We start from the raw sequence: 22813 nt of genomic DNA on the forward strand, positions 1-22813 counted from the left end.
GTTCTATCTCCACCACTAATTGCTCTTGATGCATCCCAATTTATATGTTACAATGGCGACATCTTGTGCAACTGATAATTGTCATGTTGCTAAGGAGTAACTCATACTTACTATGTACGCTTCCACAGATGAGTCACATGGAAAAACAACAGCAGATTTGTCTGACCTTAGATCTTTCCAGCTGAGTACACTTCCCTGGCCATCTATGCTGGCCCACCAGGACTTTGATCAACTTCCTAGATTTGCTATCCATGTGGATGGAAAACTTGCAGTGCTCCAGATGTTTCTGCACTCCAGCTCCCATCAGCACCAGAATTCAGCATGGCCCAATGGTCGGGAGTGAGGGAAGTTGAAAATAACTTTTGTTTTAAAAAAACAACAACCCAGAAGCTTTAATTTTGGGAATCATAGGTACAGAACCACCTTAATTGTATAGAAATTTATTTATGTGTGCTACTGCAGCAGCAAGAATGTTACTTGCCCCAAAATGGGAAGAAGCAGGAGTCCCATTAAAGGAAGAATCAATACAAAAAATTATGGAATATTCAGAAATGGTGAAACTTATCGGAAGAATAGGAAATCAAGATAACGAACTTTTTATAAAAGAGTGGAAATGGTTTATTGCAGGCATAGGCAAGCAGCCCTCCTGCTGTTTTGGGATTACAATTCCCATCATCCCTGACCACTGGTCCTGTTAGCTAGGGATGATGGGAGCTGTAGTCCCCAAACATCTGGAGGCCCGAGTTTGCCTATGCCTGGCTTATTGAATATTTACAGACAAATTGCAAACAGATAAAAACATTAGCAGGATTATTGTCTCTGGACCGTAATAAAGATTGATTGATTGATAATAACCTGCAGTTTCATAAGAGTATATATTTCAAGTAGATAGGAAGGTAAACAGTGTTTCTGTGCGCTGCTCTGGCTTTGCCAGAAACAGTTTAGTCATACCGGTCACAGTATGAAAAACTATCTGCACAAGTGGACAATTGCCAGCTCCCTTGTAGAGCAAGATGAGCACTGCAGCCCCAGAGTCGTTCGCGACTCGACTTCATTGTCAGGGGCCCCTTTACCTAATTAAACGAACAAATTAAATGAATTTGGATTTGCAGAAGATATAAAAAAATAAATTTAAGGAACCGCAGAAAGAGGGGGAAGGAAGCCAAACTTTGAAATGTTAAATTGATTGTAAAAGTAATCAAATGTATAAACTTCAAAAGTATAAATAACAACTTTTTTTAAAAAAAAAGGAGTGATGGAAGTTGAAAGCTGGCAACATCTAGAAGGCCATAGACCTCCATAAACTTAAATCTTCCACTTTATATATAGAAATGCAAATTTAGAAATTTAGGTTGCAGCATCTGGGAGTTCCTAGTTTAGTTGGGGGGAAAGACTAAATGATGAAATGATAGAAGCTTATATAATTATGCATGGCATGAAGAAAGTAGAGCGAGAAAGTTTTTTCTTCCTGTTTCATAACACTAGAACTCATGAACATTCAATGAAGCTGGTTGTTGGAAGATTCATGCAGCAGATAGTTAAACTCTGCAACTCCTTTCCACAGGTTCTAACCCACCTGAAACACCTTTTCCAATTTGAAATGTGGTGGAGTAATGATAAAAATAATGATGACTATGGAAAAAACAACCCTGAATATATCATATAATCAATAGCATGTTAACCCATTGTTATTTATAATAATAGAGCAGTAGAGTTGGAAGGGACCTTGAGAATCATTTAGTCCAACCCCCTTCAATGCAGGAATATGCAGCTGAACTATTATGTGCTTTGGATGGTTATTATCATTTAACACTCATAAAGTGCCCATATCCTTCTAAGCAGAGTGTGTGCACACAGACACAAAGAGACACAGACACCCTAACCTATGTCCATGATGACTGGGACTCTAAACTAAAAAGCTGCCCCTTCCTGTAAAACCATGAAGTTTGGAGTCTAAAACTATATCAATGCACCATTGCCTACATCTGTACTGTCTATCCCAGGAATAGAGGAATTCTCGCCTTCCTAGAGCTGTTAGATTCCAACTATTATCAGCCCCAAGCAGGACAGCGAATGGTCAGGGGTCAAAGGAGTTGGAGTCATATACAGAGGACCACACATACCAAATCCCTCCACTGGTTTAGCTCAGTGGAAGCCAATGTGATGCCCACCAGATTGTTTGAACCACAACTTCCATCACCCTTGACCATTGACCATACTGTTTGGGGCTGAAGGGAGTTGAAGTCTAACAACATCCACAAGGCACAAGATTCACCACTCCTGATCTAAAGATCTCACCGTAACACCATTAAGCCCAAAATCTGAAATTACCTAAACATATCACTACCTATATGTGTGCTGTCTGGTTTAGGAATTAGGACCCTGTGGTCTTCCAGATATTATTGGACTTCATTACCCATGATCCTTCACCTATTTCCATGATGGCTGTGGATGATGGGAGTCCAACATTATCAGGGTGGGCAGCAGATTGGGGAAGGCAAATCTGGAGATCGGAGTGACCCTCTGAAAATCCATATAAATGAGCCACCCCGGAGAACTCCCATTCTTCAAATCTCGATCCACATGATCAGTGATGAATAATCCATTTATCAGCAGGCACGGGGTACTACAAATCTGTGTGGCAAGGAGCTCAGCATGGTTCTGCCTGGTGCTGATGTGGAGACATTGATCTACCGCAACTTCATCTCTGAGTCACTAGGGCTACCATCCAACCACTGTAACCAGCATCCCATGCATTTCCCAAAGAGCTCTTTGATCTTTATTGAAGCCACATCCTTTATCATCTGTATCTTGGAACTGGTGTGACTACTAATTAGATGTATCTTGATCCATCGAATTATGGTTAAATAACGTGTCAAGGATCAGGTGTCATGAGTCCATGGTCTCCTTGGGTCCATGGTTTTGGACTGACCCACCATTCCCAGGCTCCTGTATCATCTATAGGGAGGAGGACTGTTTAGAACCATATAAAAGGGCCTCTCTATCCAGGAGTCCTCATTCACTCACTGGCCTTTGCCTCTTCACCAGCTGTCTTCTCCCCACTTGTTAAGGTAAGTCAGATTCTGCTGGTGCTTGTGTCTTCACGTTGCCCTGAGTGAGTTTCTAGACTTCTGCTATCAGTGTTAACTAGAATCCTGTTGTTCAGATTGGGGCTACACCATCAGGATATCAGGAAAAAACAGTGGACTCAGATGGTGGTGTTTGAGGTTTTGAAACAATGAATGGATGGATGCCCTGAAGCATTGGGTTTTCTGTATCAGTGCTAGTTACCTTTTAGGTCCTACACTATGTTTCTATGGGTTGGGAATCAGGATCCCAGAGAAATGAGGAAGGGAGCCATTCAGGGATTCCTGTTGTGGACTTGTTTATTCTCTGCACTCTGGACAAGATTGGAGGGGGATGGGTGACAGGAATGCTCAGTCCTCGAGGCAGAAAAAGAAGCTGTACATTTCCACAGGTTAAGGTGGAACTTAAATGGCTCAGGGCCACAATATCTCAAGGACCGCCTCTTTCCATATGAACCTGCCTAGACCCTGAGATTATCTTCTGAGGCCCTTCTTGGTGTGCATCCTCCATGACAGGTCCAGAGGGTGGCAACATGAGAACGAGCCTTTCCTGCATTGACTCCCCATTGGTGGAATGCTCTCTCCAGGGAAATTGGCCTGGCACCTTCATTATACACCTTTAGGTGCCAGGTGCCAGGCAAAAAACAGATCTTTGGCTGATTGACATCCAGTGCCCTTTTGAAATGGGGAGGGGGCGATTTATTGCTATGTATATGCTTTTATTATGTATATATTTTTTGTTTTTATGTATATGCCTGGGGGCATAGGGCAGTATACAAATGTAATAATAAATAAAATAAAATAAGTGCAATTTTATATAAAGAATTATCAAAGCGGTGGATGTTGGGTCATTGGAGCTAATAGGGCAGAGTCCCAGAAACCTGAGTCTGCTCTCAGAGAACTCAGACCTGCTTCCCCTTCTGCAACCAGTTTAGGGATTGCCTGACATACCAGGCTCCGCTGCCCAAATCTGTTTCCAAAATGTGAAAAGCCAGGTGCCTCCATGAAGGGCACAAGCAGAACAGGACCACATCAGCCCTCAACTGTGTGTTTAGATGAGGTGTGGAGAACCTGGAGGACCTCAAGATGTTGTTAGATGATGAACTACAGGAAGTGGGGTTGCTCTCAGTTCCGGCTTGTGGGCTTTCCATAAGCATTGGTTGGCCACAGTGAGAACCAGATTCAGAAGTACAAGGGCCACTAGCCTGTGGTCTTATGACTACAACTCTCACCATCTTTGATCATTGACCATGTTGGTTGGGAGTGGTGGGTGTTGAGGTCCCCACAACATATGAGGAACACCAAGTCCTCCCAGCCTGATCAAAAGAGCTCCCCCTTCCCATTGGGGAAGACTGGCGTATTCACCTCCTGTTTGATGTTTAAGAGCAAAGTTAGCTCTCTTATACTTGAAATATCACCTATGCACTTCCATCATCTACTTGTAATTCAAGAATGGATGGACATAGAAGACAATGACAGATACATAATTTTCGTGGTTTGGAGAAAGAAAAGAAACCTGTGTTTCTGATCTAATGAGGTGCTGTTTCCCCCCCGTGTCTTTCAGATGTGTGAAGAAGGGTGTAACGATAGAGTTATCTACTCTTCTGGGAGAGAACCCTGGTTCAATCTGAACTCAACATGGTATGGCCCAGCTGGATCCTGGTTGGACAACCGCCGCAAACCATTTCGCTATGTTGTAAACACAGCCTGTGTCACCGGTTGCAACCGCAGGGATGATGTACCGAGAAGAGGAGGCCACAATTACCGATGCTACGGCTATCGGCGCTCCACCTGTAGACAAGGGGGAAACCCAAGAGTGACCTGCTGCGTCCACAATCCTTCGGGAGGACCCCGTGATTACTGGGGGCGTCCAATAGGCGATTCGTGTGATGGAAATACAGGAGGGCACTATTCTAATGAAGAGTCGTTCTGCTGTGGATCTGGTGGTGGATGCGGAGGTGGATCTGCTGGTGGATGCGGAGGTGGACAAGGAGGGGCATGTGCCCAGCCAGTTGCTTCATCAGGAGGATGTGGAGGAGGACGAGGAGTGTGTTCTGAGCCTGGATGTGGACGAGGACGAGCAGTATGCGCAGAACCTGGATGTGGCAGATCTTCAAGAGGGCTGCAAACCTCTGGGGGAGCAGGGTGTGCTGGGTCTTCAGGAGGATGTGGAGGAGGACGAGGAGTGTGTTCTGAGCCTGGATGTGGAAGGTCTTCAAGACGGCCACAAACCTCTGGGGGATCAGTGTGTTCCGAGTCCAGCGTTAGATCTTCAGGAAGATGTGGAAGAGGACGAGGAGTATGTTTTGAGCCAGGATGTGGAGGAGGAAGAGGAGTATGTTCTGAGCCGGGATGCCGCTCATAGGAGAGTATGTGCTAAGACAAGGGGTTAATCTTCAGGTGGATGGAGGAGGAAGTGTTCCAATGATGAGCTCACCATCTACACAGAAGGTTCTTCCTTCCAGATGGTGAGAGGGAAGAAAGCTGCAGGTGCCGTCCTAGGCTGACTGATGGTCCCGATACCAAACCACATAAATAGCCTTTTCCATCAATGTCTTCTTCTAAATTTGAAAACACCCTGAAAATGATGTACCATTTCTCACTCCACCAACCCCTGAGTGATCCTGAAAACCTAAACATTGTGCCCACTGCAGAGAAGTGTGAATGTTTCTTAGTGGACCATATCTGAACCATTGGTCCCTGAACATTATCTGCCTGCAATGAAGTTCTGTGCTTTTCCTGTTTTTCTTTTCCTTGGCATCAATAAAATTCTGTTGATTGGCTAAAGTTGTGTTATTCTGATGATTGGGTGGAGTCAGTGGCTGCCCTGCTGGTTTCTTCTTTGTGGCCTGGGAAGATGGGTGTGGCTAGGGATTGATGTAAATCAGAAATTAAATTGTTATATCAAAAGGGAACAACTGCTATGTAAAATCACATAGAATTATTTTTTACTCTACAGTGCCCTCTGGTGTGTCATGTTTATAATGCATTGAAAACGCTGCTTTCTTAATAATGTAGCTAAGTCGAATGTCTCTTGCTTGCCACCACTAATTGCTTTCGAAGCATCCCAACAACTCATTGCCCAATTCATATGTTACAATGGTGACATCTTGTGCAACTGATAATTGTCATGTTGCTAAGGAGTGACTCATACTTACTATGTACGCTTCCACAGATGAGTCACATGGAAAAACAACAGCAGATTTGTCTGACCTTAGATCTTTCCAGCTGAGTACACTTCCCTGGCCATCTATGCTGGCCCACCAGGACTTTGATCAACTTCCTAGATTTGCTATCCATGTGGATGGAAAACTTGCAGTGCTCCAGATGTTTCTGCACTCCAGCTCCCATCACCCCTAGCATTCAGCATGGCCCAATGGTCAGGAGTGAGGGAAGTTGAAAATAACTTTTGTTAAAAACAAAACAAAACCCAGAAGCTGTTCTTTCGTTAATTATAGGGGCAGAACCACCAAAATTGTATTGAAATTAATTTATCTATGCTACCACAGCAGCAAGAATTTTACTTGTCCAAAAATGGAAAGAAGCAGAAATCCCATTAAAGGAAAATTGTTATAAAAAATTATGGCATATTCAGAAATAGTGAAACTTACCAGAAGAATAAGAAATCAAGATAACAAACTTTTTATAAAAGAGTGGAAATGGTTTATTGCAGGCATAGGCAAACTCAGCCCTCCTGCTGTTTTGGGACTACAATTCCCATCATCCCTGACCACTGGTCCTGTTAGCTAGGGATGATGGGAGTTGTAGTCCCCAAACATCTGGAGGGCCGAGTTTGGCTATGCCTGGTTTATTGAATATTTACAGATAAACTGCAAACAGATAAAAACATTAGCAGGATTACTGTAATAACCTGCAGTTTCATAAGAGTATATATGTGAAGTAGATAATTAAATGAGCAAATTAAATAAATTTGGATATGCAGAAGATATTGAAAAATGAATTTAAGGAACCGCAGAAAGAAGGGGGAGGAAGCCAAACTTTGAAATGTTAAATTGATGGTAAAACTAATGAAATGTATAAACTTCAAAAGTATAAATAATGACTTTTTTTAAAGGGAGTGATGGAAGTTGAAATCTGGCAACATCTGGAAGGCCATAGACCTCCATAAACTTAAATCTTCCAATTTATATATAGAAATGCAAACTTAGAAATTTAGGTTGCAGCATCTGGGACTTCCTAGTTTAGTGGGGGGAGAGAAAGACTAAATGATGAAATGATAGAAGCTTATATAATTATGCATGGCATGAAGAAAGTAGAGTGAGAAAGGTGTTTCTTCCTGTTTCATAACACTAGAACTCATGAACATTCAATGAAGATGAATGTGGAAGATTCTTCTTCATGCAACAGATAGTTAGTCTATGGAACTCCCTTCCACAAGAGGCAGCGATGGCCATCAACTTGAATGGCTTTAAAAGGGGACTGTGATGGACTACATGGAATTGGCAGAAATGACTGGCAGAATCCGTGACCAGGGAGAAGAGTCGGTGGAAGAAGACTGGAAGAAATTTAAAGGCTACTTGCAGAAATACTGTAAAATTAATGAATGTTAAAATGATGTTGGAACGGAAAATAAGTGGTATTGGTAAAAAGATTATTAAGAATATGCAAATACGGATTGACAATGGTTGAAAATACATAGTTATAATAGGTTAAGATATTGAGTAAAGACAAATGATAGAGGGTAAGGATTTGCTGAAAGGACTTTTAAACGGGAATACAAAAGGGGAGGTGTGAGGAGGTCTAAGAAATAAGGAAACGAGCTGAAAGATTATTGAAAGATGGATTTTATGCTATTTTTTCCCCTCCTTTTCTATTTAGCTATTATCTTCTCTTTCTTGTCTAGATATCATTTCTATGTGTTTTTTTCTTCTTTCTTTCTTTTTTCTTTCTTTTTAGGTTGTTAAGTTTTTTTAATTTTTTCTTATATTGTAAACTTATGATTTTTGTAAACCCTATTGTGCAAACCTATGTTTTGTGTAAATTTATGTTTTATGTTAAACCTTAATAAATATTTTATAAAAAAAATAAAAATAAAAGGGAACTGAACAAATGAATGGAGCAAAGACTATTTTTTTTTAAAAAAAATATTTTTTATTAACAGGCCAATCACATCACATTATCTATATCACATTAGTTCCAAATTATACAGCCAAATTTTAAATTTTGTTCGGGGTACCCATACATCAAGCTCCACACGAGTCCAAAACAGGCATCACTTATCTTACTGCTTTAATTAGACAGTTCTATCCATTTTGATCCGGACAGTCCTTTGTTACTTCCTTTCTCTTCTTGTTGTTATTGTGTATTCCTTTCTTTGCGATCTCTGATGATTTTCACAAGCAGGTTGAAAACTGGCATTCTGTGTGGGTTTTGTACTCTTCCAAAAATCATATCGGTCAGGGACAGCCTCTGTACAACACTTCCATAAACAAAATTACAGTGGTGCCCCGCAAGACGAATGCTTCACAAGACGGAAAACCCGCTAGACGAAAGAGTTTTCCGTTTTGGAGGTGCTTCGCAAAACGAATTTCCTATGGGCTTGCTTCGCAAGACGACAATGTCTTGCGAGTTCCTGCTGGGTTTTTTCCTCCCCCCCCTTTTTCTAAGCCGCTAAGCCGCTTATCAGCTGATCCGATCAGCAGATAAGCCGCTAAAAGCCTCTAAAAGCCTCTAATAGCGCTAATAGCGCTAATCCACTAATCCTTCAATGGGCTTGCTTCGCAAGACGAAAAAAACCGCTAGATGAAGAGAATCACAGAACGGATTCTTTTCGTCTTGCGAGGCACCACTGTAATCTCCGGTCTGTCCTTTATTTTTCTCAGGCTTACCAAATAAATCAAATGAATGGAGCAAAGACTAGCATAGCTACAAGCCACAGTGGGTATGGGGTGCCTCCATGGGGAGAGGAAGAGATGCTTCTGAATGGCAGTTGCGGGAAACTACAGGACAGGAGAAGGGGTTTGCTTTCAGGTCCGGCTTGTGGGTTTCTGACAGGCGCCTGGTGTGGCTGCTGTGAGCTGAAGATGCTGAACTAAATGAGCTATTGGCCTGATCAAACAGACTCGCCTTCTGTTCTTATATTATCATGTGTTTAATTGTTTTTGGTGGTTCTACCCACCACAAAGGGACACGGGTGGCGCTGTGGGTTAAACCACAGAGCCTAGGACTTGCCAATCAGAAGATTGGTGGTTCGAATCCCAGTGACGGGGTGAGCTCCCGTTGCTCGGTCCCTGCTCCTGCCAACCTAGCAGTTCAAAAGCACATCAAAGTGCAAGTAGATAAATAGGTACCATTCCAGTGGGAAGGTAAACGGCATTTCTGTGCGCTGCTCTGGTTCGCCAGAAGCTGCTTAGTCATGACTCAGAAGCTGTACGCCGGCTCCCTCAGCCAATAAAGCGAGATGAGCGCCGCAGCCCCAGAGTCGTACGCGACTAGACCTAACAGTCAGGGGTCCCTTTACCTTTACCTTTACCTTTACCTTTACCTTTACCCGACCCCAAAGACCTTTACCAATTTGAAATGTGGTGGAGTAATTATAAGAATAATTATGACTATGGAAAAAACACCCCTGAATATATCATATAATCAATAGCACGTTAACCTATTCTTATTTATAATAATAGAACTGTAGAGTTGGAAGGGACCTTGAAGATTATTTAGTCCAATCCATGTCAATGCAGGAATATGCAGCTGACCCATAGAGGGATTGAACCATGCTCTAACCCAGGGGTCAGCAAACTTTTTCAGCAGGGGGCCAGTCCACTCTCCATCAGACCTTTTGGGGGCCGGATTATACAGTAGTACCTCTGGTTACATATGCTTCAGGTTACAGACTCCACTAACCCAGAAATAGTACCTCGGATTAAGAACTTTGCTTCAGGATGAGAACAGAAATCGTGCTCCGGCGGCGTGGCGGCAGCAGGAGGCCCCATTAGCTAAAGTGGTGCTTCAGGTTAAGAACGGACCTCGAGAACGAATTAAGTACTTAACCCGAGGTACCACTGTGTTTTGAAAATAAAAATAAAAAAAATCCAATGCCCCACAAATAACCCAGAGATACATTTTAAATAAAAGCACACATTCTACTCATGTAAAAATACGCTGATTCCAGGATTTAGAAGGTAATTGGGCCAGATCTGGCCCCCGGGCCTTAGTTTGCCTACCCATGTTGTAACCAGCTGAACTATTATGTGCTTTTGATGGTTATTATCATTTAACACTGATAAAGTGCCCATATATTTCTAAGCAGAGTGTGTACATACACACACAAAGAGACAGATACCCTAATCTATGTCCATGATGACTAAGGCTCTAAACTAAAAAAACCCGTAAAACCATGAAGTTTGGAGTCTAAAATTATCGCAATACATCATTGCATACATTTGTACTGTTTATCCCAGGAACATAGGGATTATGTCCCTCCTATAGCTGTAGGATTCCAACTCTTATAAGCCCTGAGCAAGACAGCCAATGGCCAGGGGTCAAAGGAGTTGGAGTCATATAAAGAGGACCACACATACCAAAGCCCTCCACTGGTTTAGCCCAGTGAAAGCCAATGTGATGCCCACAAGATTGTTTGAACCACAACTTCCATCACCCTTGGCCATTGACCATACTGTTTGGGGCTGAAGGGAGTTGAAGTCTAACAACATCCACAAGGCACAAGATTCACCACTCCTGATCTAAAGATCTCCCCTCACCCACCATAACACTATTAAGCTCAAAGTCTGAAATTACCTAAAAATATCACTAGCTAGATGTGCACTGTCTGATTTAGGAATTAGGACCCTGTGGTCTTCCAAATGTTATTGGATTTCAATATCCCACGATCCTTCACCTATTTCTATGATGGCTGTGGATGATGGGAACCCAACATTATCAGGGTGGGCAGCAGATTGGGAAAGGCAAATCTGGAGATCAGAGTGACCCGCTGAAAATCCATATAAATGAGCCACCCTGGAGAACTCCCATTCTTCAAATCTCAATCCACATGATCAGTGATGAATAATACATTTATCAGCAGGCACGGGGTACTACAAATCTGTGTGGCAAGGAGCTCAGCATGGTTCTGCCTGGTGCTGATGTGGAGACATTGATCTCCTACAGCTTCATCTCTGAGTCATTAGGGCTACCATCCAACCACTGTCACCAGCATCCACTGTCACCAGCATTTCCCAAAGAGCTCTTTGATCTTTATAGAAGCCACATGCTTTATCATTTGTATCATGGAACTGGTGTGACTACTAATTAGATGTATCTTGATCCATCGAATTATGGTTACATAACATGTCAAGGATCAGGTGCAAATGAGGCTGCTGTAGTATGCAGACATGGTCTTCTTGGGTCCATGGTTTTGGACTGACCCACCATTCCCAGGCTCCTGTATCATCTATAGGGAGGAGGACTGTTTAGAACCATATAAAAGGGCCTCTCTATCCAGGAGTCCTCATTCACTCACTGGCCTTTGCCTCTTCACCAGCTGTCTTCTCCCCACTTGTTAAGGTAAGTCAGATTCTGCTGGTGCTTGTGTCTTCACTTGCCCTGAGTGAGTTTCTAGACTTCTGCTATCAGTGTTAACTAGAATCTTGTTGTTCAGATTGGGGCTACACCATCAGGATATCAGGAAAAAAACAGTGGACTCAGATGGTGGTGTTTGAGGTTTTGAAACAATGAATGGATGGATGCCCTGAAGCAATGGGTTTTCTGTATCAGTGCTAGTTACCTTTTAGGTCCTACACTATGTTTCTATGGGTTGGGAATCAGGATCCTGGAGAAATGAGGAAGGGAGCCATTCAGGGATTCCTGTTGTGGATTTGTTTATTCTCTGTACTCTGGACAAGATTGGAGGGGAGTGGATGACAGGAATGCTCAGTCCCCGAGACAGAGAAAGAAGCTGTACATTTCCACAAGTGGAACTTAAATGATTCAGGACCACAATATCTCAAGGACCGCCTCTTTCCATATGAACCTGCCTAGACCCTGAGATTATCTTCTGAGGCCCTTCTTGGTGTGCATCCTCCATGACAGGTCCAGAGGGTGGCAAAATGAGAACGGACCTTTCCTGTATTGACTCCCCGTTGGTGGAATGCCCTCCCCCGGGAAGTTCACCTGGCACCTTCATTATACACCTGCTTCCCCTTCTGCAACCAGTTTAGAGATTGCCTGACATACCAGGCTCCGCTGCCCAAATCTGTTTCCAAAAAGTGAAAAGCCAGGTGCCTCCATGAAGGGCACAAGCAGAACAGGACCACATCAGCCCTCAACTGTGTGGGTAGATGAGGTGTGGAGAGCCTGTTAGACCTCAAGATGTTGTTAGACGACAAACTACAGGAAGTGGGGTTGCTCTCAGTTCCTGCTTGTGGGCTTTCCATAAGCATTGGTTGGCCACTGTTAGAACTGGATATAGAACTACAAGGGCCACTAGCCTGTGGTCTTATGACTACAACCTCCACCATCTTTGATCACTGACCATGTTGTTTGGGGTTGGTGGGTGTCAGAGTACTCACAACATCTGAAGAACACCAAGTCCTCCCAGCCTGATCTAAAGAGCTCCCCCTTCCCATTGGGGAAGACTGATTAAACTTCTCTCCATGTTTAAGAGCAAAGTTAGCTATTTTATACTTGAAACATCATCCATGCACTTCCATCATATACTTGTAATTCAAGAATAGATGGACATAGAAGACAACGACAGATACATAATTTTGGTGGTTCAGAGAAAGAGAATAAATATTTGTTTCTGATCTAATGAGGTGTTGTATTCCCCCCGTGTCTTTCAGATGTGTGAAGAAGGGTGTAACGATAGAGTTATCTACTCTTCTGGGAGAGAACCCTGGTTCAATCTGAACTCAACATGGTATGACCCAGCTGGATCCTGGTTGGACACCCGCCGCAAACCATTTCGCTATGTTGTAAACACAGCCTGTGTCACCGGTTGCAACCGCAGGGATGATGTACCGAGAAGAGGAGGCCACAATTACCGATGCTACGGCTATCGGCGCTCCACCTGTAGACAAGGGGGAAACCCAAGAGTGACCTGCTGCGTCCACAATCCTTCGGGAGGACCCCGTGATTACTGGGGGCGTCCAATAGGCGATTCGTGCGATGGAAATACAGGGGGGCACTATTCTAATGAAGAGTCGTTCTGCTGTGGATGCGGAGGTGGATCTGCTGGTGGATGCGGAGGTGGGCAAGGAGGGGCTTGTGCCCAGCCAGTTGCTTCATCAGGAGGATGTGGAGGAGGACGAGGAGTGTGTTCTGAGCCTGGATGTGCAAGAGGACGAGCAGTATGCGCAGAACCTGGATGTGGCAGATCTTCAAGAGGGCTGCAAACCTCTGGGGGAGCAGGGTGTGCTGGGTCTTCAGGAAGATGTGGAGGAGGACGAGGAGTGTGTTCTGAGCCAGGATGTGGAAGAGGACGAGCAGTATGCTCAGAACCGGGATGCAGAAGGTCTTCAAGAGGGCTGCAAACCTCTGGGGGAGCAGGGTGTGCTGGGTCTTCAGGAGGATGTGGAGGAGGACGAGGAGTGTGTTCTGAGCCAGGATGTGGAAGAGGACGAGGAGTATGTTTTGAGCCAGGATGTGGAGGAGGAAGAGGAGTATGTTCTGAGCCGGGATGCCGCTCATAGGAAAGTATGTGCTGAGCCAAGGGGTTCATCTTCAGGTGGATGGAGGAGGAAGTCTTCTACGCCATTGGAAAGATGCTGAAGAAGGCCTGCCTGTTCCAAGCCATCAGATGGGCTCCAAATCATCCTGTCGCTGCAACCACAATAATGTTACAGAGAGAGATGCTGTTGGTTGTCAAGAGCAACCACAGCAAAGGAAGCTTGATTTTATTTATTTATTTATTTATTTATTTATTTATTTATGCATCAATTAGTAGCCAAACTGGGCTCTCAAAGCAGCTTACTCTAGAAATTCAACCCCCCACCCACCCACCCTTCCAAAACTACAATACATCAGGAAAGCATGAGAGTGGTAATAGCCTCTTCTGGGCCATGTCTATTGATGAGCTCATCATCTACACAGAAGGTTCTTCCTTCCAGATTGTGAGAGGGAAGAAAGCTGCAGGTGCCGTCCTCGGCTGACTGATGGTCCTGATACCAAACCACTTAAATAGCCTTTTCCATCAATGTCTTCTTCTAAAATTGAAAGCATCCTGAAAATTATGTACCGTTTCTCACTCCATCAACCCCTGAGTGATCCTGAAAACCTAAAGACTGTGCCCACTGCAGAGAAGTGTGAATGTTTCTTAGTGGACCGTATCTGGACCATTGGTGCCTGAACGTTATCTGCCTGCAATGAAGTTCCGTGCTTTTCCTGTTGTTTTCTTTCCCTTGGCATAAATAAAATTCTGTTGATTGACTAAAGTCGTGTTCTTCTGATGATTGGGTGCAGTCAGTGGCTGCCCTGCTGGTTCCTTCTTTGTGACCTGGGAAGAGGGGTGTGGCTAGGTATTGATGTAGCCTGGGGCATGTCTCAGAAGGCATACAGAGAGGAAAGGAGGTCCACATTTTGTTCCAAGCCTCCCTATCCATGTCCTATATATCTGTCCAGGGCATCTACAGGTCCTTTTCATATTTCCTGAACCCCTTTGCTGATACAGGTGGAAAGGAACCATTAGATGACAGATGAGGAATCTTGCAACTTTTCAATCTACAGGGTGAAGAGGTGGTCCCATTCATCCTTTTTCTTCCCCCAAGGAACCGTACATGGGAGCTATATGGGATAGCATCCACTGTTAGCCCTGCTCAGGGCAGATTAATTTAAATTAATAGAACAGAACACTTTAGAGTCATTTGCTTTAATGGGTTTACTCTGAGTAGGACTAACATCAGTGACAAACCCCCCCCCCCCACACACACACTTTAGAGAGACATGTGATATCACTAGCTATTGCACTAAAAGGCATTCCTTGAGCAATGCATAAAGGAAAAGAGATTCAAGTAGGTAGCCGTGTTGGTCTGCCGTAATCAAAATAAATAAATAAATAAATAAATAAAAATCTTGAAAAAGATTATTTTAAAAACTCTTCCCAAAAAAAATTCCTTTAAAAGAATCAAGTCCTTAAAAAAAAAATTCTAAACAAGACTTTAAAAGAATCCTTCCATAAAAATTAAAAAATTGTCCAGTAGCACCTTAAAGGTAAAGGGACTCCTGACCATTAGGTCCAGTCGTGGCCAACTCTGGGGTTGCGGCGCCCATCTCGCTTTACTGGCTGAGGGAGCTGGCATACAGCTTCCAGGTCATGTGGCCAGCATGACTAAGCTGCTTCTGGTGAACCAGAGCAGTGCACGGAAATGGTGTTTACCTTCCCACCAGAGGAATTTATCTACTTGCACTTTGACGTGCTTTTGAACTGCTAGGTTGACAGGAGCAGGGACCGAGCAACCGGAGCTCACCCCATCGCGGGGATTCGAACCACTGACCTTCTGATCGGCAAGTCCTAGGCTCTGTGGTTCAACCCACAGCGCCACCCGCGTCCATCTACCTTAGAGACCAACTAAGTTTGTTCTGGGTATAAGCTTCCGTGTGCATGCCTGGGCAGGAATTCAAGGAAGGGCTAGAGGTCAGTGCTAATTGTAAGGGTTGAGGTGTGTGTTGAGTAGGAGCAAGATGTCTCCAGCTATTTGAGTGGAGCAGAATCTGCCTTGGCAAAGAGGGTTGGGTCAGTTAATTCTCGGACTCCTTTCTGGCCCTGCTGTTCCCATGAATGCTATCTCTGAAGGGTGCAAAAGAGGGGATGGGGAAAGGAGATAAGGACCTGGGTAGCTCACTTGATAGATTATGAGACTCTTAATCTTGGGCTCATGGGTTCAAGCCCCACGCTGGTCAAAGAAGAAAAAATCTGCATTGCAGGAAGTTGTGCTAGATCAGCCTTTGCCCACCTGTGGGTCCCCAGATGTTGTTGGACTACAACTCCCATCACTCCTAGCTAGCAAAGCCAGACCTCAGGGATGATGGGAGTTGTCGTCCAACAACATCTGGGGACCCACAGGTTGAGAACCACTGTACAAGATGAACCTTGTGGTCTGTTCTAACTCTACAATTCTCATCAGGAGGGGGGGACAAGTCAGAATGGCTGTTAGCTAATATGACAAAATGGAACTTCCAGGTTCAGATGCAGTACACCTTTGGGTACCAGATGTTGGAAGAAAAACAACAGATGTTTATGAGCTTTCCAGAGGGATGTGTCTGGCCCATCCTTTTCCAGCTTGATGGCTTCCAACTGTCGCTGGACTACATCTCCCATCAGCCCTGACCACTAGCTGGTGCTGATGGGAGTTTGGGTCCAGCAATGTCTGAAATGTCACAAGTCCAACTCTATGAGATCATGGAATGCCACCAGGACAAATAACTGCAGCATATTAGTGGGAGATGAGCACCACCTTCTGGCCACCATGCTTCTGGCACAGTTTCTTTCCTTTGCCAGGAATAGGTGTTGACATTCTTAACTGATGAGATTAATATTTTCAACACAACCTTGGCCTGTAAAGCGAGATGAGCGCTGCAACCCCAGAGTCATCTGCAACTGGACTTAACTGTCAGAGGTCCTTTACCTTTACTTTATCTGTAAGCATGGACTGGAGCTTCACAGAGGCCACAATCACACCATACATTCAAAGCACCGTGATACCTCTTTAAATAGTCAGTCAAGTTTATTGCTTATAGCCAAAGGCTGCTGCAATGTATACCATGTCATTCAATAAAATATATACTAGTTTGATACAAAAACTTAAAACATTTATATTGTCAAAATGTGACCTAATCCTCACATAGCTATAGTAACTCCTTAATATACAAATTGAAACATCAAAATCCAAGGAACCTCCTATTTCCTCCTTTACTGAATTAGTTGGTTCTTTTTAGACCACATTTTATTCCTATTTCAGGCTCTGAATCAGGCTTCCTCAACCTCAGCCCTCCAGCTGTTTTTGGCCTACAACTCCCATGATCCCTAGCTAGCAGGACCAGTGGTCAGGGATGATGGGAATTGTAGTCTCAAAACATCTGGAGGGCTGAGGTTGAGGAAGTATGCTCTAAATTATCAGAATACCTCATAATATAACATTTCACTTCCATAAATCAAGAGCTATGTTTTCCCTTTCCTACAGCTGTGTGGGGAGCAAAATACAGTGGTGCCTCGCAAGACGAAAAGAATTCGTTCCGCGAATCTTTTTGTCTTGTGATGTTTTTCGTCTTGCGAAGCACGGTCCGTCGCAACTGCGCCTCTTCAAGCGGCTTTTTTAAAAAAGCGCAAGACGTTTTCGTCTTGCGAAGCAAGCCCATAGGGAAATTCGTCTAGCGAAGCAACGCAAAACCGAAAAACCCTTTCGTCTAGCAAGTTTTTTTGTCTTGCGAGGCATTCGTCTTGTGGGGCACCACTGTAACCCCTTCCTGTTGCATCTCAGCAATAATGAATTGAATCCAACGCCAGCCCTACTCAGAGAAGGCCCATTGAAATGAACGGGCAGGTGAAGGAAGATAGGCATTCTATGATCCATCCAGAGGAACCGAGGGCACTTGCTCTATGGAAATATTTGGTTACCAAAAAATAAAATAAAATAGGATTCTCTGTACAGGCACTGGGCCAACGGGCAAAGGATAGAAATGACTTTAAGCATAGGGTCTTGGATACAGGAACACAAATGGCTCTTTTTTGAAATATTATGTAATTTGCTATTTTGTGCACTCATAGAAGGGAGCACCCATCAAGTGAGATTCTACGTGCATTCTCCGGATTATGATGCCCTGGGCCATATTAGCACAGTAAAAGCTAAAGTGGTACCTTGGTTCTCAAACTTAATCCATTCCAGAAGTCCGTTCCAAAATCAAAGCGTTCCAAAACCAAGGTGCGCTTTCCCATGGAAAGTAATGCAAAATGGATTAATCCGTTCCAGACTTTTAAAAACAACCCCCAAAACAGCAATTTAACATGAATTTTACTATCTAACGAGAGTATTGATCCATAAAATGAAAGCAATAAACAATGTACTGCAGTCATGCAATCAATCAATCAATCAATCAATCAGTAGCTGAACTGGGTTCCACGCAGTCACAAAAACAGAACAAAAAAGAGCCGCAAAAACACAAAATAAATAGCAAAAACAGATGGACCTCAGTGTAACACTCAAAATGGAAGTGCGGCACTCAAAACAGAGGACGTTCAGCTTCCAAAAAAAGTTCCCAAACCAGAACACTTCCTTCCAGGTTTGCAATGTTAGGGTTCCAAGTTGTTTGAGTACCAATGCGTTTGAGAACCAAGGTACCACTGTATTCTGCTTGATTAACTTGGGTTCTTTAATTTAATTCTTCCACTCTGCAAAGCACGTCATTGGAGATGACCCAATATTTTTGCTTACTCCTCCTTGACAATAAAATGAGGTTTCCTTCATCCATCTCTTGAGTATAAGCCTGTTGATTGTAATTCACGTGTCTGGGGAAATGACAGAGTTATCCATCACTGCCTTGCCTCATAATTATGGCTCACACATCACTTAACAGTTCCTCCACGTGAGTCTTACCTTCTCATTTCAGAAACACACCTCAGACAACCCAAGACACCAAACAGGGTTTCACAATGGTGCACCCTGTTCCCAACTTCCTGCATTTCCTGCATTCATTAGATGTTTTGTTATATCTGTATATGGATGGGCGTGTCTAAAAACACAGGCGAGGAGAGCATTGTTTTTGCAATGAGCTCCTGTGGGCAGGCTTACCCTTTGGGAGGCAGCGTGGTACAGTGGTGAGGGTGTCGGACTAGGACCTGGGAGAGAGATGGCTTCAAATCCCTGCTTGGCCAAGCAGCTCACTGGGTGACCTTGGACCACTCACTGTCTCTCTGCCCAACCAAGGTTGTAGTGGAGAATGAATGTTCCATGGCCCTTCTTATATTCTTAGACGTACCGTATTTTTCACTCTATAAGAGGCCCCCCCCCCTAAAAAGTAAGGGGAAATGTTTATATGCAATAACAGCAGCAATAATATTATTGGCCCAAAAATGGAAGCAAGAAGAGCTACCATCGATTGAAGAATGGAGGAGGAGGTTAATGGACTATGCAGAATTAGATAAACTAACAGGAAGGATTTGAAACCGGCGAGACCAGAAATTCACGGAAGACTGGAGTAAATTTATGGACTATTTGAAAAGTAATTGTGAAGAACAAAGGCCGACGTTTGTAGGGTTGCAAGAAGTTTTGTGAGGAGTATTATTAGAAGTATTGTAAAAATGGGCAAGGGGGTGGATGATTTGTTAAGAGATGTAAAGGCAATATAAAGTTAAGAAATGCATAAGAAGTGGTTAAAACGGTGGATCATCAGAGGTGCTGATGGAAGTCCAAAAAAAATTGTATAAGTGATAAGTTTTGTGGTACATTTTATAATTTATATGTTAAAATTAATAAAAAATATTATAAAAAAGTAAGGGGAAATGTGTGTGCGTCTTATGGAGCGAATGCAGGCTGCGCAGCTATCCCAGAAGCCAGAACTGCAAGAGGGATCACTGCGCAGCAAACTAAGGCCCAACCGCTTTCTAAATCCAGCCCGTGGACAGTCCGGGAATCAGCATGTTTTTACATGAGTAGAATGTGCCCTTTTATTTAAAATGGGCCTGTCTGGTGTTTTTACATGAGTAGAATGTGTGCTTTCATTTAAAATGCATCTCTGGGTTATTTGTGGGGCATAGCAATCCGTTCATTTTTCTTCTTCAAAATATAGTCCGGCCCCCCACAAGGTCTGAGGAGCACTAGAACGGCCCTCTGCTGAAAAAGTTTGCCGAACCCTGCCTTAGAAGCATGATAGAAAAGTCAAGGTCAGCTGGGAGATTGGTGTTCCGGGATTCCCCTAAAAATCACCACTGCTCAAGGTCAACTGGGAGATCTGGTTCAGGCCAGGAAACAGGAAGTCTTTCTTCACCTCATGTGCTGTTAATTACAACTTGCAAAACTCTCTGGCGCAAGGCGCAGCGACAGCCACTGCCTTCAGTGACTCTGGTCTGGCTCCATTTAAGGCTGGTCTCTCTGTTTGGGGGCACAAGCTGCCTATTTCAATCAGCCCTGCGTTTTCAGTGATGAGGACTGGAATCTTCCTTTATTTTTAGATAGGAGGCTGCATCCTAAATCCCTCTGAACTCCCCCCCCCCCAAGCTGGGATGAAGTTCGCCCACATTCTCCTGAATCAAGTTCTCCGATAAGCCTCCCCCACAATTGCATGACTCTTCCTCCCTCAAGCAAACCAGTCACTCGAGTCTCATACCTGTTTGCCATTGGGTGGACACCTAAATGCTTAATCTCACTATAATATCCTGCTCATCAACCTGGAATGTTTACTCAACACCTCCAAACAATGCCAACCTCTTCCTGGGTCCAGAGAGGGACATCAAAGGGGGAATCTCTCAACAGTTGCTCCTAAGATGCTCATTCTTGCTAATTTTACCCAGATTCTAAATTCAGCCCAAATTCCATTTTTTCAAATAATAATATTTTACTTTGTTTTCCATATAGAAAATTACATTTGTTACTCAACAACTATATTCCAATTCAGAAAAACTAGTTACTCCCCCCATCACCCAGTTTTGATGTTTATAATCCAAACTGCATACAATTGCATTTTAAGGTTCCGTCTTATCTTATTTCATCCTTTCTAACATGTTTCTTAATATATTCTGCTGTTTTCTTGCACTTCAATCCCCGCTATGGTGTTCGCATGTGACAAATAACTTTTTATATGGACCAGAAATGGTTTCCCATCTTCTTTAAAAGATTCTAAATTTGTATCTTTTATTGGTGATGTCCATTTTGCCCTCGCTACGTATGCCAGTACGCTTCCGAGCACAATTCAAAGTGTTGGTGCTGACCTTTAAAGCCCTAAACAGCCTCAAACTAGTATACCTGAAGGAGTGTCTCCACCCTCATCGTTCTGCCCGGACACTGAGGTCCAACGCCAAGGGCCTTCTGGCAGTTCCCTCACAGTTAGAAATGAAGTTACAGGGAACCAGGCAGAGGGCCTTCTCAGTGGTGGCACCCGCCCTGTGGAATGCCCTCCCACCAGATGTCAAGGAAATAAAAAAAACTATCTGACTTTTAGAAGACATCTAAAGGTGGTCCTGTTTAGGGAAGTTTTTAATGCTTGATGTTTTATCGTGTTTTTAATATTCTGTTTGGAGCTGCCCAGAGTGACTGGGGAAACCCAGCCAGATGGGCGGGGTATAAATTATTATTATTATTATTATTATTATTATTATTATTATTATTATTATTATTATTTTCATCAACCATTCTTCCTTTGAGTGTGTTCTCACCTCCTTCCATTTCTGAATCTTTGCCACTGTAGTCACATATATCTATAAATACCGTTAAGTCTTTCTTGAGATTTTGCTGTCTAGAAGGATTCTGGCCTCCTGGGAAAAGTCACTTTAATTTTTTTCTTTAATTTCAATGGATATCACGTCCCATATATTCAGCCCAAACTCCAAAGCAAACCCTAAATGCATCCACACATATCTGTCCCTCCATCTGCTCTTGGTGTGATTGACATGAGCAGACTCACTTATGCTGGAAGGGAGGGTGGTAAATTACATCTGCAGAGCACCGTCGCCATGGAATGATCTGTATATGTCTGTGGGAGGGGAGAATGTTTCATTAAGGCTGACAGCAAACCCTTAACAGACAATGTCCTGAGCCCACAGAAGATTGAATCCAGATTAAAATCTTCAGCATTGTGCATGTCCTAAGAGCACAGCTGCTGGATCAGACCAAAGACCTCTCTAGCCCAGAATCCTGTTCTCACAGTGGCCAAACAGATGAGCAGATAGGAAGCCCTTAAGCTTCCAGATATTTTTTTCTGAATAATTAAGATGGCTTTCTATTGTCTTTGTTTTATTCTCAAATCTGTTTTGACTGAAGTGATTAAAAATTGCAGTTCTGCTGTATCTTACAAAGGTCTACTATTTTGCTTTGCTTTGCTGTCATCAGCGACAGGTGACCATGGAAGCAGGAAGAGATATCAGGAGAAGTTCAGTAGCTCACTGGTAAAGTATCTGCTTTGCATGCAGAAGGTGCCAGCTTCAATCTCCAGGACTTTGGGATGTCCAAAGGACCAGAACAGATTGTTATTGCATGTGACAACAGCTTCACAGATGCTTCTAGCCCAGAGATGGGAGGAAGAGTCAACCCCGTCCAGAGAAGAATGGCAAACCAAGATGGTGGACTATGCCGAAATGGCAAAATTAACTGGGAAGCTCGGGAATCAAGAAGACAAGAACTTTTGTTTTGAGAAAAAAGAATGGGGGAAAAATTATAATTTATTTATGAGACCATTACAAGCAGGTCAAAATATTGGCAGGATTCTAATCACTTGCAAAGAAACGAAAATTATGGATAAATTAGAAGGGGAAAAATTGGATTGTATTGATATGCAGTTGTAAATATTGTCATATGGACCCATGGAAGGGACGGGGGGAAGTCAGGAGATTCAGAGCATAGCTGTCAATGTTTCCCTTTTTTTAAGGGAAATTCCCTTATTCCGAATAGGATTCCTCACAAGAAAAGGGAAAAATTGACAGCTATGATTCAGAGTCATCTCGATATTTGGATTCTGAATTGTTGTTTGTTGTATGTTTATATTTATTTAAAAGTATAAACATACAACAAACAACAATTTGGTATGTCCCATGCCTGAAATCCTGGACAGCCATTGCCACTCAGTGT

At 43.3% G+C, this 22813-nt stretch overlaps 1 protein-coding gene and 1 pseudogene across 3 annotated transcripts in view; both read left to right on the plus strand.

The window, feature by feature from the left end:
* Nucleotides 1-22813, plus strand: part of LOC308575098 (heat shock 70 kDa protein 1B pseudogene) — a 264638-nt pseudogene that overhangs the window by 12847 nt on the left and 228978 nt on the right. The window lies entirely within an intron of this gene.
* On the plus strand, nt 2916-14476 carry LOC308575195 (uncharacterized protein). Of its 2 annotated transcripts, XM_081173787.1 has the most exons (3): nt 2916-3071; nt 4651-5297; nt 13384-14476. In XM_081173787.1, exons 2-3 carry the CDS (start codon nt 4651-4653, stop codon nt 13733-13735), a joined length of 999 nt encoding a protein of 332 aa, XP_081029913.1. In that variant the 5' UTR covers nt 2916-3071; the 3' UTR covers nt 13736-14476. The 2 variants fall into 2 exon arrangements, with proteins under 2 accessions (XP_081029913.1, XP_081029914.1); XM_081173788.1 differs by lacking the exons at nt 2916-3071; nt 4651-5297 and adding an exon at nt 11454-11609 and having other exon boundaries at nt 12887-14476.

The sequence above is a fragment of the Podarcis bocagei genome (assembly GCF_964188305.1).
Source record: "Podarcis bocagei genome assembly, chromosome: 16".
NCBI lineage: Eukaryota > Metazoa > Chordata > Lepidosauria > Squamata > Lacertidae > Podarcis > Podarcis bocagei.

Coding starts and splice junctions, on each gene's coding strand:
- LOC308575195 (XM_081173787.1), top strand. CDS start 4,651: ATGTGTGAAGAAGGGTGTAACGATAGAGTTATCTACTCTTCTGGGAGA. Junction 5,298..13,383: donor TCTGAGCCTGGATGTGGAAG/GTCTTCAAGACG, acceptor TGGATGTGCAAG/AGGACGAGCAGTATGCGCAG.